At 41.2% G+C, this 13,175-nt stretch overlaps 1 protein-coding gene across 1 annotated transcript in view; it reads left to right on the top strand.

Annotated features, from left to right (window-relative positions):
- The window catches only part of LOC310840973 (uncharacterized protein), a 169,544-nt gene extending 163,914 nt beyond the window's left edge, over window positions 1–5,630 (top strand). Inside the window, exon 2 of the mRNA XM_083731458.1 lies at window positions 4,526–5,630. Within this exon, the coding sequence (XP_083587584.1) occupies window positions 4,591–5,580 (990 nt within the window). The 5' untranslated portion in view covers window positions 4,526–4,590 and the 3' untranslated portion in view covers window positions 5,581–5,630. The remainder of the gene's footprint in view (window positions 1–4,525) is intronic.
- Window positions 5,631–13,175: the final 7,545 nt, after the last annotated feature.

The raw sequence follows: 13,175 nt of genomic DNA, 5'->3' as shown, positions 1-13,175 counted from the left end.
TAGTTCACAACTGTAACATTTGGGCAATAGCAAGTTCTGAGGCAGAGCATGCTTTCGACTTTTGATTTTCCTTTTCCTTTTCAAAAGAAAGGACGTACTTGCCGGAGGAAACAGTTCAATTAATTGAAAGGAACAGAAAACACAAACAAAGGCAAAGTGGTCCTTAACAGAGGCAGATCTCTATTCTAGGTGAACAGCTAAACACTGATCTGGAAAAAACAATGCTTGGAGTTTTTCAATCTGCGAAAGACTTTCAAACCATGGAGATGTCATTGTCATGGCAATTCAAAAACATCTAGTTGCCAAGGCCTAGAGCTAAGACAACATTTGTGCCACAAAATAAAATAAAGCCCATACTTGTCATGAAAAAGCTGGGGGGAAACTTGAGAGGGAACCAGTTATTGTGAATACTTTCTGTCTTTTTCTGTAATTATTGTTATCACATTGTTTTCTGTTCTGGCCTATGGCTGAAGCAATAGACTGACTGACTGAAACTTTGGAAACCTACCGCTTTCCTTGTTTGAGACCTCTGCACCCACCACTTTTTGTATTGACCTTTGCAGCTCTTTCTAGCTGCTCTTTCCTGCACTTTTGAAGACCTAGATGTTGATTATATCATTTATTAATACCTAACTATACTGGAAAGTTTTTGTTGTTTCTGCCTGTGGCTAGTGTATTTTAATAATTGATGAAGAATATCAATCAATAGCTTGCTTTTAATTGTCAATGCTGCCTATTTTGAAACAAAATGAAAATGTTATAATGTTAGCACAGTCAAAATGCATTGTTTATTGGGCTTGCTGTACTATATTTTGAAATGACATATTGTATGGTGCTCTGATATGTGCTACTGTTCCTTGGTTGTGTGAGCCACTCTGGACAAATCTAAAGCACATACAAATTAAAGGAGCTGAAGCAGCCCCAGGGCTGTGAATGCAAAAATCATAATCAGGCCCTAGATAACAAAAATGAACTACTAAGGAAGGGAAGGAGAAACAAGACAAGCTCTGAAGTCAATAAAATGGGGGTTACATATTTCTAAAATAATTGTCACTGTCCTGCATAATTGAGCTCAAGAGCAAGGTCATAACTGGCAAGACTTTCCATTGCCAATTGTGTTTTTAATGTACAACTATGCAACGTAATGTGCACACTTCTTATACCAGATGCGTTGCCCACCTCTAGTTGCTGCAAACTTGCCTTCCCAATGAAATAAGTATCTCTCACCTGGTTCATTCCCTGGCCAGCTGATCTGTTGAATCACTTTAATTATTCCCTTCACTTCATGTTTACTTGAAAGATTTTTGGCAGAAGGTAACTGAAATCATCAACAGAACTTACATTTACAGAGCAATATATCCTCTTGAATTATATACCCAGCACATGGAACCTTACAAAAGGATAATATGAGTGGAGTCTCCATGCCCTTACCACAGCAAAAAGACTGATACTGATGAATTGGAAAAATAAAAATGCGGCTCCCTTCTACAATTGGATTGAAGACTTATATAAACTCGCAACATATGAACAACTTGCATATAAACACAGACTTGGCACAGACAAATTCAATGATATTTGAAATCTATTCTTGCAAATAAATAGGTTAAGATCTGGTGAAGTACAATAACAACCTTGTAAAATATAGTTTTGGGTTTTTTCCTCTCCCCCTTTGTTTTCCCTTGTGCATGGGTTTTGTTTCTCTTTTTCCTTTTTTTCCTTTTTTGTTTGCATCTCACCATGTGAGACATATAGTTACAGTATGTACTTTTTGAACTTTCAATAAAGGTTTTTCTAAAAAAACAACTTCATGTTTACTTGGGCTTCCATAACTTTTGTGTATCTCTCTTTTGTTGCATCAGGGTGGGGTAGGGAAGAACCAGCTTGCTTGGTAACACTGATTATTCATGACTTAATGAGTCATTCCACCTTCCCACCCATTCATGAAAAATGGATCCAAAGAATGGAAATCTCATTGAGTTCAATGAGGCTAACTCACAGATGTTACTAGCTAAGCTGTGCAGTCCTGTGTTGACTTACTTAGAAGCTGGCAGTAATACTGGATTCCTCCAGACTGTCAGTATTTTGCAGAAGGCATTCAAGTGCCTACTGGACCTTCAGGTTTGCACAACTGGAATGGTTCAAAGCACTATCACCTCAGTGCAATAAATTCACTTTCTCTCTCACTCCTGTTAGTGGTTTGGAATGTGATGGGGAAATGTATTGAACAGTGTGGGATAAATGAGTGGCCAGTGGGGAGATGCATTTACACCCTGTTAGCAAATCAGAACAAATGTTTAATAAAATACAAGTGAACCAGGGATGCAGGTGGTGCTGTGGGTTAAACCACAGAGCCTAGGACTTGCCAATCAGGTGGTTCGAATCCCCGTGATGGGATGAGCTCCCATTGCTCAGTCCCAGCTCCTGCCAAACTAGCAGTTCGAAAGCACGTCAAAGTGCAAGTAGATAAATAGGTACTGCTCTGGCAGGAAGGTAAACGGTGTTTCCGTGCACTGCTCTGGTTCGCCAGAAGCGGCTTAGTCATGCTGGCCACATGACCCGGAAGCTGTATGCCAGCTCCTTTGGCCTATAAAGCGAGATGAGCGCCGCAACCCCAGAGTCGGCCACGACTGGACCTGATGGTCAGGGGTCCCTTTACCTTTACCTAAACCAGGATGAATGCTCAATGAACAGGTTGTCTAGGAGAGCCCACTGTGGTCAGAGTTGTTTTCAATTAGGCAAGTGTGCAAATAATTGCAGCCTAAGTAAACAATTTATTTAGTCATGATGGCATTCTATATGACGGTCTGCGTTATTTACATGTTCTGAAGACCACTTTCTCCTCATTTTATCTTTAAGCACTTTTACTTTAAAGTAAATATCATTTTTGCAATTATATATGTACAAAATGGCCACCCTAAGTAATTTGTTGCCTACAGCAAAGAGTTATTTGGTTTTATATCAGATTATTTCAGTAAAAATTAAGGCAGTATTTTTTAAAACTTGCTTTCAGAATAATATTCAATAGATTCAAATATTCAACTCCTTGGTGTATTCAACAATCTGTGATTCTGCCCCCCGGATGTTACATTTTTAAAAGTATTTTTACTATATTACATTTGTTAATGTTTGCTGTATATTATAATATGGATGTAAAACACATTAACACAGTAATTCTAGCTGAAGCTAGAAATAACTACCACTGGACAGCAATTCCTTATTTCTGTAAACTCATTTGGTACTTTTAAAAAGCACACATTTTTATTTTAGTTGTTCTTTGTTTTATACAAGGGGAAACAGAATTAACATGACACTAGTCCAGCAAGGCATGAATAAATCATCAGGATTACTCAGAAAATAGGCAATAATCTCTATACTTACTTACAGAGATTAGTCCTCTAACCAGAAAAAGCTGGTATATCATCTTTGTAGCAAACATTTCTAGGTCAACAGTATAAGTCTTAAATTACTACATGGGGCACTAATTAGTTTGTAATCACACACTCGGGGCCACAATGTACCTTTTCAATTTATTGATGGCATTTCTATCTCATAATTACACAGTCTATAATTCTATTGGGGTGTGTGGTTTTTTGTTTTAAAAATGAATTGGTGGTCACTAACACATCACCCCCAATGAGGAAATGGGTCACTACAAAGGAGAGGGAAGGAAGGTTTGAATAAAAATTACATATGTTAAATTAAATGCAAAGATGCACAATTAGAAATAAGTCCTATTTTTTAAATAGAAATATAGCACAACTCACCATAGCTGGGAATGCTGTGACCATGTTAATAAAATGGCTAGCACATTTGCAAGGCTAAATAGGATCCAGTATGGTTTCAAATTGGATGGGGAACCATGTGTTGAGAAGTTTCATGTGTTGATTTCTATTCCTCAAACATCTCTTAAAGGCACAAAAACAGGCTAGGCTCCCCCCCCCCAGTCGGTTGGCAACTTTACAGCAGCTGCAGTTATTTTACAACATGCTCTGTGAGAGTTGGTACTGTTAGACAATGGAATAACCGTTCTGTAAAATTTCCTTATCCCTGATACAGACAAGTAGTCAAAACAGGTTGGGCACATTGCATGCCATAAATATATCCGTTTTCCTGAGTTTTGGTTTTGATTTCTCTTTTGAAAAAGAAAAAGAAAGAAACATTTTGATGGTAGCCCTCCTTTTCCTTTGTCTCTAGCTATTTTCTTTGCACTGAGGATCCCAGAGAGGAACCACAGCTCCTGGGTAGAGTATAAATGTTGCATGAAAAAAATCCCCATGCCCAGTTCCTTTCAAAAGTATGGTGAGTTATTTATTTAATCTCACAACATTTATATACTGCTTGGTTGCAGTATAAACCTCAAAGCAGTTTACAAAAAAGATTCTTAGATCACGGACTGCAGTTTCTTGAAGATGGACTTCTGGCAAGCGATGGGCTGCACCTCACAAAGGTTGGGAGGAATGTTTTTGCCAAAAATCTCAGAAACCTCATCAGGAGGGCTTTAAACTGACTAATGTGGGGGAGGGAGACAGTGCTCTTGAAGGTAGGAGTCTATCAATTGATGAAGATGATCACCCAAATGTCAAAGACCAAATGGAGCAAACAGCACGCAGACCTAGTGGTGAGAGGAAAAAATCCTTAAATAAGAGACACGGGGGAATGATTAATGGACTTCAATGTCTGTACACTAATGCGCAAAACATGGGAAATAAACAAGATGAGCTTGAGCTCTTGTTACAGCAAACTAAATATGACATAATAGGCATCACTGAAACCTGGTGGGATAAGTCTCACGATTGGAATGTAATAATGGAGGAATACAATCTATTTCAGAGAAACACACCAGACAAGAAAGGAGGAGGAGAGCCGTTATATGCCAGGGATGTGTATACCTGTGAAGAGATCCAAGATTTAGAACCTCAAAGCCAAAGTGAGAGCATTTGGGTCAAAATTAAGGGAGAGAAGAATAACAGTGACCTCATTGTGGGAGTTTACTATAGATCCCCAAGCCAAACGGAGGACATAGATGATGCCTTCCTGGAACAGATGGCCAAGCATACAAAAGGAAGGGAGATAGTACTAATGGGGGACTTCAATTACCCAGATATTTGTTGGATGTCAAACTCAGCCAAGAGCATAAGGTCAAACAGATTCCTCACTGGCCTTGCAGACAACTTCATTGTCCAGAAAGTGGGAGAAGCAACAAGAGGAACAGCCATTTTAGATCTGGTCCTAACCAATGTTGATGACCTGGTTAGTGGGGTAGAAGTGGAAGGATCATTAGGTGCAAGTGATCATGCTCTTCTGAAATTTACTATACAGCGGAAAGGAGCAGCCAAGCATACTAGGACTCAATTTCTTGACTTTAAGAAAGCCGACTTCATAAAACTTAGGGAAGTGCTGGGTGAGATCCCATGGGCAGTAATACTAAAAGGAAAGGGAGTTCATGATGGCTGGGAGTTTGTTAAGAGGGAGATAGTAAAAGCACAACTTCAGGCAATACCAATGAGACGGAAATATGGAAGGTGCCTAAAGAAGCCAGGGTGGCTATCTAAAGAACTTTTAACTGAGTTAAGATTTTAAAAGGATGTGTTCAAAAAATGGAAAAGGGGGGAAACCACCAAAGAGGAATTCAAACAAATAGCCAGCATGTGTAGACACAAAGTCAGAAAAGCTAAAGCACAGAATGAACTCAGGCTTGCTAGAGAGGTTAAAAGTAACAAAAAAGGCTTTTATGGGTATGTTCGTAGCAAAAGGAAGAACAAAGAAACAGTGGGGTCACTCAGAGGAGAAGATGGTGAAATGCAAACAGGGGACACAGAAAGGGCTGAACTCCTCAATGCCTTCTTTGCCTCAGTCTTCTCCAATAAAGAAAACAATGCCCGACCTGAAGAATTTGGAGCAAATGATTCAGCAGAGGAAACACAGCCCAGAATAACTAAGGAGATAGTACAATAATACTTGGCTAGTTTAGATGTATTCAAGTCTCCAGGGCCAGATGAACTGCATCCAAGAGTATTAAAAGAACTAGCAGATGTGATCTCAGAACCACTGGCAGTCATCTTTGAGAATTCCTGGAGAACAGGCGAAGTCCCGGCAGACTGGAGGAGGGCAAATGTTGTCCCTATTTTCAAAAAGGGGGAAAGAGAGGAGCCAAATAATTACTGCCCAGTCAGTCTGACATCAATACCAGGGAAGATTCTGGAGCAGATCATTATGCAAACAGTCTGTGAGCACCTAGAAAGGAATGCTGTGATCACCAATAGTCAGCATGGATTTCTGAAAAATAAGTCATGTCAGACTAACCTGATCTCGTTTTTTGACAGAATTACAAGCCTGGTAGATGAAGGGAATGCAGTGGATGTAGCCTACCTTGATTTCAGCAAGGCATTTGACAAGGTGCCCCATGATATTCTTGTAAAGAAGCTGGTAAAATGTGGTCTTGATTATGCTACCACTCAGTGGATTTGTAACTGGCTGACTGACCGAACCCAAAGGGTGCTCATCAATGGTTCCTCTTCATCCTGGAGAAGAGTGACTAGTGGGGTGCCACAGGGTTCTGTCTTGGGCCCGGTCTTATTCAACATCTTGACTTGGATGATGGACTCAAGGGCATCCTGATCAAATTTGCAGATGACACCAAACTGGGAGGGGTGGCTAACACCCCAAAGGACAGGATCACACTTCAAAACGACCTTGACAGATTAGAGAACTGGGCCAAAACAAACAAGATGAATTTTAACAGGGAGAAATGTAAAGTATTGCACTTGGGCAAAAAAAATGAGAGGCACAAATACAAGATGGGTGACACCTGGCTTGAGAGCAGTACATGTGAAAAGGATCTAGGAGTCTTGGTTGACCACAAACTTGACATGAGCCAACAGTGTGACGCGGCAGCTAAAAAAGCCAATGCAATTCTGGGCTGCATCAATAGGAATATAGCATCTAGATCAAGGGAAGTAATAGTGCCACTGTATTCTGCTCTGGTCAGACTTCACCTGGAGTACTGTGTCCAATTCTGGGCACCACAGTTCAAGAAGGACACTGACAAACTGGAACGTGTCCAGAGGAGGGCAAGCAAAATGGTCAAAGGCCTGGAAACGATGCCTTATGAGGAACGGCTAAGGGAGCTGGGCATGTTTAGCCTGGAGAAGAGGAGGTTAAGGGGTGATATGATAGCCATGTTCAAATATATAAAAGGATGTCACATAGAGGAGGGAGAAAGGTTGTTTTCTACTGCTCCAGAGAAGTGGACACAAAGCAATGGTTCCAAACTACAAGAAAGAAGATTCCACCTAAACATTAGGAAGAACTTCCTGATAGTAAGAGCTGTTTGACAGTGGAATTTGCTGCCAAGAAGTGTGGTGGAGTCTCCTTCTTTGGAGGTCTTTAAGCAGAGGCTTGACAACCATATATCAGGAGTGCTCTGATGGTGTTTCCTGCTTGGCAGGGGGTTGGACTCCATGGCCCTTGTGGTCTCTTCCAACTCTATGATTCTATGATTCTACCCTCCAACATTTCTCCGATCAAAATAGGGACGTCCCTTTCCATAATGATAATTTTACTATTTATACCCCACACATCTTACTGGGTTGCCCCGGTCACTCTGGGCAGCTTCCAATGTATATAAAACAATAATAAATAAATATTTTTTTAAAAAACTTCCCTATACAGGATTGCCTTCAGATGGCTCGGGGGTCAGATAACTCTATACCCTCCAACATTTCTCCAATGAAAATAAGGATATCCTAAGGAAAAGTGGGACATTCCAGGTTCAAATCAGAAACTGGGATGGCTTCTCTAAATCAGGGACATCCATGGAAATTAAGGACACTTGGAGGGTTAGAGCTGCAGTCCTTTATACCCTCATCAAGGACTAAGCCCTCTGACTACAGTGGGACTTACCTCTATCTAAACCTGCCTTCAGATGCACTGTACATGTATTAATTTCCACCTGGAAAATTTATGTACTTCTCCCATTGATACTATTAAAGTTATTACCCTTCCATATCTTTTTTTAATGAATCTGCTATACCGTTCTAAAATTGAAATTATACCTTTGGATCCATTAAACTTGAATTCATGCTCACCTTTTCCTAATCCCTTCAAGTAGCCTCCTGAGGCAAAGAATTTCTCATAGGGGCAGAGATAGATTTTAATTGTACATAAGTAAACATGGGTACCGTGTGTATATTGAGGGTTGTAATATCTCTGGGCCTATCATTTTCGACACCTTAATTAACTGTTCTCGTCTTTGCAGGCTTGCTTTGTTGCTCGGAGGTGAGTTTGGATTAAAACTAATTGCTTTTTCATGGAAAATAGACAGAACTAGGTCTCTTATTATTTTAGTTGAGAAATCTGAAGCGTACAGTTTGCAGCACAAAATCCTTTCTGAAAACCTCAGGAATGTTGTTAAGGAAACAAGTATCCTATCCATTTCATCTGCTGATTTTGAGATCTGCCCACTGATTTCTGCCATTGACCCATTTGCACCTCAGCTACAGATTTAAAAGAAGGATCTTCTGGCACACTATATCAGATGAGCTTCCTGTAAGGCTGTTACCTATTCCTGCAATTTCTTCTATATGTGCCTGCTCCTGTAAGAGCCGGATAGGGGGAAACAAAACAGGCATTAATAGTTTGCATTTGTATAGTTCTTTAGAGAATATTCAATGTCGTTCACAGTCCTTTCTGTCAGTGGTGAGCAGGGTCAGAGGCAAAAGTGGACGAAGCAAAGAATTCAGGGACATGTGAGAGGGCCTTCTCAGTGGCTGCTCCCAAACTTTGGAACTCCCTCCCTACAGAAGCTGGACTGGCTCCCTCTTTGTTGTCCTGCTGGCAGGTTAAGACCTTCTTATCGCATAGGCTTTTGGGAACTGACTGCTTTTAATGAAATGGATGGTGCCGTACTGTTTTATGGTAATTATCGATCTATCGATCTATCTATCTATCTATCTATCTATCTATCTATCATCTATCTATCTATCATCTATCTATCTATCTATCTATCTATCTATCTATCTATCTATCTACCTCGGGTACCTCGGGTTACATACACTCCGCTAACCCAGAAATAGTACCTTGCCTTAAGAACTTTGTTTCAGGATGAGAACAGAAATTGTGCGGTGGCAGTGGGAGGCCCCATTAGCTAAAGTGGTGCTTCAGGTTAATAACAGTTTCAAGTAAAGAACAGACCTCCGGAACGAATTAAGTACGTAACCAGAGGTACCACTGTATTTGTGAGAGAGTTATCATCCTATTAATGTCTGATTAGTTTTTAATTATTTCTTCCCCCCCCCCCCATACATTTAGCTGTCCTTGCTTTATCCATAAGCTATCTTTAGTCCCTGTCACAGAAAAAGGTGAGGTATAAATATATATAAACAACAACAACTTTTACCTTTGTGCAGTGGGCTACCTTATCCACACATCTTCTCTATCCTCGAATTAGTTTCAGAGTTTGAGGGCACTGATAACTCCAAGGTTGCAGGCTCAGTCCTAATAGTAGCAGTACTAGTAGTAGAAATATTAATAATAATTTTATTATTTATACCGCACCCATCTGGATGGGTTTCCCCAGCCACCCTTATGAGACAGCTGCATATTCCTGCATTGCAAGAAATTGGACTAAATGATCCTTCGGGCGCTTCCAACTCCTCTACAATTCTATGATTCCAGCCAGGCAACATCACTTGAGAAGGGTGTGGCCAGGGAAGGGAGGGGGGCAAAATGGGGAGAGTCCCAAGAATCAGATAGAGAGGCATAGAGGGCTGCATTTGACCCCTTGGGCCTGAAATTCTTCACCCCTGCCATACACAACACTAGTATTCAAGTATTCCTGTCAGGTAGGTCAGTGTTATTTGCCCCATATTGCACAAAAGACCTGACCCTGAGACCTAGGGTAAGATTGAACTAAGTTGTTGCATGTAGGGAATAAGGTCTGCTCATGGAACTAGACTTCCACCCTTCTCTGCCCCCATGTCCCCTAAATCTACTTTTGGGGGTTGGGGAAAACCCCAGAACAAGTTTATGGGGTGCAGGAGAGGAGAAGGGGGTGTCCTGGCCCTAAGTCAAACTTGGATTTCTGTTTCTGCCCAATTATTCAGTGATACATTGGCAATGGGTAAAGGCACTGCAAGGGAAATGCATGGCTATGCACAAGCCAAGATGTTGACCCAGCAAGCTTCAGGCCCCTTTCCCCCTCCTTTTGAATGGTGGGGTGGGGCAGGCATGGCAAACGACAGACAAGTAAATGGGCACTTCTGGGCCAATGAGCCAGGAAGTCCTGTGAAGTTTGTTGACGTCAGCGCTGGTTTCTCCCCACCCCCACCCCTAAAAATAAGTTATGAACTTGGAGTGTTCCCCCAGGCTCCTTCTACAATTGAACTGTTGGTTACCTAGTGCTCTGAGTTCACATTACTGTCCCCTGAACTTCCTGTGAGTGTGAAACAGATGAGGCGAATAAATTTTACTGCATGAAGTGAGAGAGGAGAAAGCAACTTGGCTCAACAAATGCACAATTAACATTCTGTAACTGAGTGAGCTTCTTAGTGCAATTAATTGATCAGTTAATCACTTAAAGCTGCATTTCATGAGCTTTACTTGGAGGCAAACCACACTCGGCTATCCTGTCACCATGGTTTCCATGAGACACTTTTAGAAGTTTGGCTATCTCCTTCAGCAAGCGTAGTCCTCTGTGTTGTCTCTTGCCTTTATATACTATTTAGTTCACTGACTGGTGGGGTAAATGTTTCTCCGCTGCCTTCTGATTTGTTTCTGGCCACAATTCAAAGGGCTGGTTATGGCTTTGAAAGCTTTAGGAAGCACAGGGCCAGGATACGTGATGGACTGCCTCCTACCACAAAGGGATGGAGGAGAAATGAGCCTCAGTTTTCATTTAAAAGTGACTTTGCCTAACTTGTATTTTCAGATTTCCCCCCTCCCACTCTATCTCTGCACATCTCTGAGTTATCTAAAGTGTTCTGTTACTTCTCTCTTACACATTGGTAGTATGGTTCTGGCTATATGGCATGAGTATAGAATGATTAGAGCCAGTATTAGTGTAGTATTAGTACTGAATCATTTCACTCCTTAACATATTCATTGTATTCACTTCCACAACAGCCTTGTGAGAAAAAGAATGGAGGGTTTTTTGCCAACTTAGAGATGGGACAGTGATGGGGGAAATATATTGACATGCCAGAAAGGCCACCATGTAACAATGGTAGTGGTGAGATTTGAATGTGGGTCTCCCTGATTCATATACAATGGCTGTCTCCACAAGAGGGCACTGTAGCACATATCCACTTAGCATTTCCAAAACCGCTGAAAATGGGGACATGTTAATGCCTTAAAAAGCACATAAAAATGCTTAGCTAAACATGACAATGATAGTATAAGATCTGTTAATGGGCATTATTCAGCTAAAGCCTTTAAGCCCCATTAATTTCAATGGGGCTGTTAAGCAAATGCTTAACACCACCCCATTCAGACCAATGCATCTTGAAATTTTGGCTGGATCAATTCCATTCTCTGTAAAAACCCATATGTGTCTATTTTTATGAACTTGGGTGGTTTCAGATTGGCTCTTGTGTCTTTCAGTACTTCAGAACTTTTAACTTAATATCCTTTCATAAAACTCAATCCACTCTGTCAAGAGTATACTAATGATGGGTTATTTCCAATGCTTGCTTTCACCTTTGCTATGATAATAAAGTACCAGCATTTGACTGCTTAACATGCCCTTAGAGGAACTGAAATTGACATTTTCCATGTTTAACACATACCCATTTCCTGAATTGCACAGAAAGAATTGAGGCTGTAAATGGCGGTGGGGCGGAGGGGAATGAATAGCCAACCCAAATAAAGAGTAATGTAAAGGTCAAAGCAATTTTCACCAGCCATTTTAGCATGGGTTTTAACTTTTCCAAGACAAGGCAGTGCTTTTTGATAAGTGCCTTCCCTTCCTTTCATGTGTCACAGGAGAAGTGTGTGGTAAACCAGATTATCTTGATAAAGTTAGGAGCCATGGATGAGAGTTTAAAATAAACAGATGGTAGCCTGGTGATTCTGGGGGAAAGAGAAAAATAATAATAAGGGGAGAGGACTGTAGGAGTCTGGGGAGAATGTTCTCTTTTCCCAAAGCTGTAAAAGAAACAATTGGTTTATCTGAAAGTGTGTAGAGAGATTTCTTAGCCAGCATCCCACAGGACCAGAACCTCCCATTTACCAGCTGGGAAAATGCAGCCACCAGTTGGATTAGATCTGGTCTTTTTCACGAATTTTCCCACACTGCCTGGCTCTCCTTGCTGCCTGATGCCCTGACAGCCTCAGATTCCTCTGGGCCATCCAAAGCAACTTGCAGCGATCTGTACCTGACTCATCCGATGCCCCAGCCCCTCTCTGAATATGCCCAATTTGGCTTGGCCCTCGGCCAGATCTGGCTGCAGGAAACCACACCCTTTGACTTGCTTCCTAACTCAGTATGTGGGGGGAGGCAAGCTGTAGTGAGTGAAGCAAACTCTGCACATGCTTAGGGCGACATTTAAGGCTTCTGGGGTTGACATTTAATGTTGTCTTCCGCTGGAGCTTTTATCAGTCACGGTTGCCTTTAAAAAATAATCTAAGGAAAAAGTAATATACTGCCTTGAAGTCCTTTTATAAGGCATAAAAAGGCAGGATGCTGCTGGTGGTGGAGGTTTGGTGGTGCTTTCTTTATTGGCATCCCATGCAGGCTAGCATTTGGAAGACCTTCCTGAAAGGTTCAGTACTATATTGGTGCTGATTCCACCTCACTATACTGGCAATTCACATTTTGCCTCACCATTTCCTCCTAGTTGCTTGATGTACTGTATGCCTTGATCTTTTGATTCAAAGAGATCAACTATCTGAAAATTCGCTGTCTTGGCTCCCCAGATAATAAGCAAGCATCTGTACAGAATTGCCGTCTTTCTCTGTTCAAGGGATGGAAGACAATAGACTGGATATAATAGCTTTCCCTCCAATCCATCCTGTGTAGGCCTGAGCTCAAAACTTCAGATGCTGTGTACCAATCCTTCTCTGGTTCTCATCAGCCTCCTAGCAAAGGCTGCAAGCGAATGAGCTGTGTCAAGGTCTAAAAGGTCCAGATGAAGAACTTTATTGCGTGCCTTTACTTCTAAATAGATGACCCTAAGTCA

Source organism: Podarcis gaigeae, assembly GCF_964106915.1.
Source record: "Podarcis gaigeae genome assembly, chromosome: 3".
In the NCBI taxonomy this organism is placed as follows: Eukaryota; Metazoa; Chordata; class Lepidosauria; order Squamata; family Lacertidae; genus Podarcis; species Podarcis gaigeae.
The sequence above is the reverse complement of the archived record's forward strand: the minus strand, read 5'-3'. Positions and strand labels throughout refer to the sequence as shown.